This window comes from Lathyrus oleraceus, chromosome 4 (genome assembly GCF_024323335.1).
Source record: "Lathyrus oleraceus cultivar Zhongwan6 chromosome 4, CAAS_Psat_ZW6_1.0, whole genome shotgun sequence".
Classification (NCBI taxonomy): Eukaryota; Viridiplantae; Streptophyta; class Magnoliopsida; order Fabales; family Fabaceae; genus Lathyrus; species Lathyrus oleraceus.
This window is the reverse complement of record NC_066582.1, coordinates 439,482,967-439,485,648: the sequence shown is the minus strand read 5'-3', so window position 1 is coordinate 439,485,648 and position 2,682 is coordinate 439,482,967. Positions and strand designations below refer to the sequence as shown.

Genomic DNA, 2,682 nt, shown 5'->3' with positions numbered 1-2,682 from the left:
TCATTGTAGAGTTGTAGAGAGTTCTTCTCTACTTATTGCAACAGTTTTAGTATTGAGTTTATTCAAAAACAAACAAATGAGGTTGTATATAGTCTAGTTAAGAAACCATATCCTTAACTAGTTTCCAGTTATTGTAGAAATACCACAGTATTGAACCTTTTTTTTTAAAATATTATAAGTTTTACAATAAAAAGACGTATAAGTTAGATCAAATATTTAAACTCATTCTTCAAAACTCTAACTCGATTTTGGTGGCCAAAACAAAATGGGGGAGGGGGTTGAAAAATTACCCATTGTGACCATGCCTGGCTTGTGAAGAAACTACCCTTCATTGCCAAGTTGCAAGAAAAACAATAAAGAAAATATCATTAAATTCATCATCCTTATGCTCTCATATATCAATGTGAAGCAGTAAGTACTTTTCCAGCTTATCTGTGAAGCAATAACTACATTTTAGCATATAACTTAGTGCCCATATATCTCAAGGAAAAACCACAAGATGTTAATTAGTGAGGACATGTTCTGATGTGAGAAGAACCAAGTGTTATTATCATCTTTACATCACAGCTTTGGTATGGGGAAAAACAATCTTAGTATAATGAAAAACTGTAGGGAGATAAAACAGTTTATTCAAAAACAATGCTCTAATTAAATATGAAACATGTCATATTTAGTTAAACAAACACACATATAAACTCAGTTATAAGAATACTATAACATACTTTTCTTCATGAAGTACCAAGCTCCCTATTCAAGTAATCAATAAACATCCTTTTAGCACTATCAGAATCCGAAGGAGGTGCTCTCGCACTCAAACTTGTTTGCCCTGTTAATTTCATGAACGTGCGTCGCAGCCTACGAAGCTCAGGCAACCCAACTGATCTTGAAAGATTGATTGGAGGTAAATCTTTCCCTATAGAAACACCATTAGCCGGTAGCATACCAAGATCACGAGATTGCGCTTCTGCTATAGCATTAGTAACCTCTTGCGTTGCTTTGTCCAGCTCATAGAGAGAATTAGCATCCGAAACACGTGAAGTTTGAGTTGCAATTGTCGGTTGCAATATCTTCACATCACGGGTTTTCGAGTCCACCTTTTTGGTAATGTAGGAGACAACATCATCTACAATAGAACCAAAATCCGAAGATCTCAACTCAAACAAAGGTGAATCCCACCGGTTTCTTCTCTCCGGTTTCTCAAACCTCCTCACCAAATCTTCAAATATTACATCATCGTAACTACCTTCACCTTTCTCCCTACGCTCTTGATTCCATTTTCTACAATCGTTATCTTCAACATCACAATAAACAACACAGTATCTAATCCCCGCAGCACGAGCCAAACACCATAGCTCATATCGATAACCCTTAATGCTATTCAAAGAATCAACAATAATAACAGTATCTTTTGACAGAGACCTATCCACTTCTGACCTAAGAACCCCTCTTAAATTCTTCTCCGATGGCATATTGGCGTAACTTTGGTTCCGATCAAGGTGAAAACAAGCTTCATCTATGATTCTCACTTGATGTTTCAATTCCGGTGATTGTTTAAGAGCTTCGGCTAGAGTTAGTGCAGCTTTAGACTTTCCACTGCATGGCTGACCACAGATTACAACCAGTGCCATTTGGAAGGAAAAAAAAACTGGTTGTATTCTCAGTTTACAAAATGATATCTCTTCAGGGATACTACCTGCAATATATTAATATATAATAATGTGAAGTTTAAAACATAATAATCTCTGATGAACCGACACCTCTTTAAAAAGACGTGTCAGTGTCGGTGTCAGCTGACAATTGTGATTACGTCTGATTTATTCATTTTTTCAAATTATTACTACGCTATGATAGCGTCTTTCCAGTGTTTGTGTTTCATAGATATATCAATACAAACCCTAAAGTTCCAGAATAACTATTCAATCATATCTAAAATTCTTCAGTAAGCAAATCAAAATCAAAATCAAATGGTTGAACATATTGAGCCTAAGTTTGGATCAGTTTCGATCTGGTGATGGTTTTTCAAATATAAAAAAGATAAACTAGATATTACGCTAAAATTGAGAATGAGGAGAAGATAACTTCAATATCAGAATATCGTAAGGGAAAACCTGGACAGTGATTCTGGCGGCCGGCAACTCGCTCCGACTGGATTTTTCTTTTCACGGCGAGCTGTGGTGTTTAGCGATATTGGGGTCTTGGAATTCGGAGAAACGGTTGAATTGATGTAGTTGCAAACCCTAACTAAGTACAGCAAATAAATTTTAAATTTAAAAATTTAAAAATAATTAACAAAGTTATTCCTTGAGTCTTGTTGAAAACACGAATAATTATAAAGTTATTTTAATAGTTTTATCATTTCTTTTTCTATCTAACTTCATTCAAGCTTGTGACTATATAACTTTAATAATGAAGAGTGATTGTGGGATTTTTTTTTAAATAACCATGTTTTTCAATAAAAAATTACAATCAACTATTTCAATTGATTTTTAAAATACATATATATTTCAAATTAAAAAAAAATGTTGCACAAGAGTTTAATTGGTGATATTATTGCAAAAATAAGAGCACTGACCAATTCAATTCGTGTATTATGTGTAGTCAATCTAATTGACTATAGTATTGCAAAAGTTAGAGTAGTAGGCAATTCAATTGTATCCTATATCGTGTATATTTTTATAACAT

General features: G+C 33.8%; 1 protein-coding gene across 2 annotated transcripts; it reads right to left on the bottom strand.

The window, feature by feature from the left end:
- Positions 1 to 481: 481 nt before the first annotated feature.
- On the bottom strand, positions 482 to 2,263 carry LOC127135222 (protein KTI12 homolog). 2 transcript variants are annotated; one of them, XM_051061991.1, is made up of 2 exons: positions 2,109 to 2,263; positions 482 to 1,693 (listed from the first exon to the last, which is right to left on the bottom strand). In XM_051061991.1, exon 2 carries the CDS (start codon positions 1,626 to 1,628, stop codon positions 729 to 731), a length of 900 nt encoding a protein of 299 aa, XP_050917948.1. In that variant the 5' UTR covers positions 1,629 to 1,693; positions 2,109 to 2,263; the 3' UTR covers positions 482 to 728. The 2 variants fall into 2 exon arrangements, with proteins under 2 accessions (XP_050917948.1, XP_050917949.1); XM_051061992.1 differs by lacking the exon at positions 2,109 to 2,263 and having other exon boundaries at positions 482 to 1,618; positions 1,669 to 1,680.
- Positions 2,264 to 2,682: the final 419 nt, after the last annotated feature.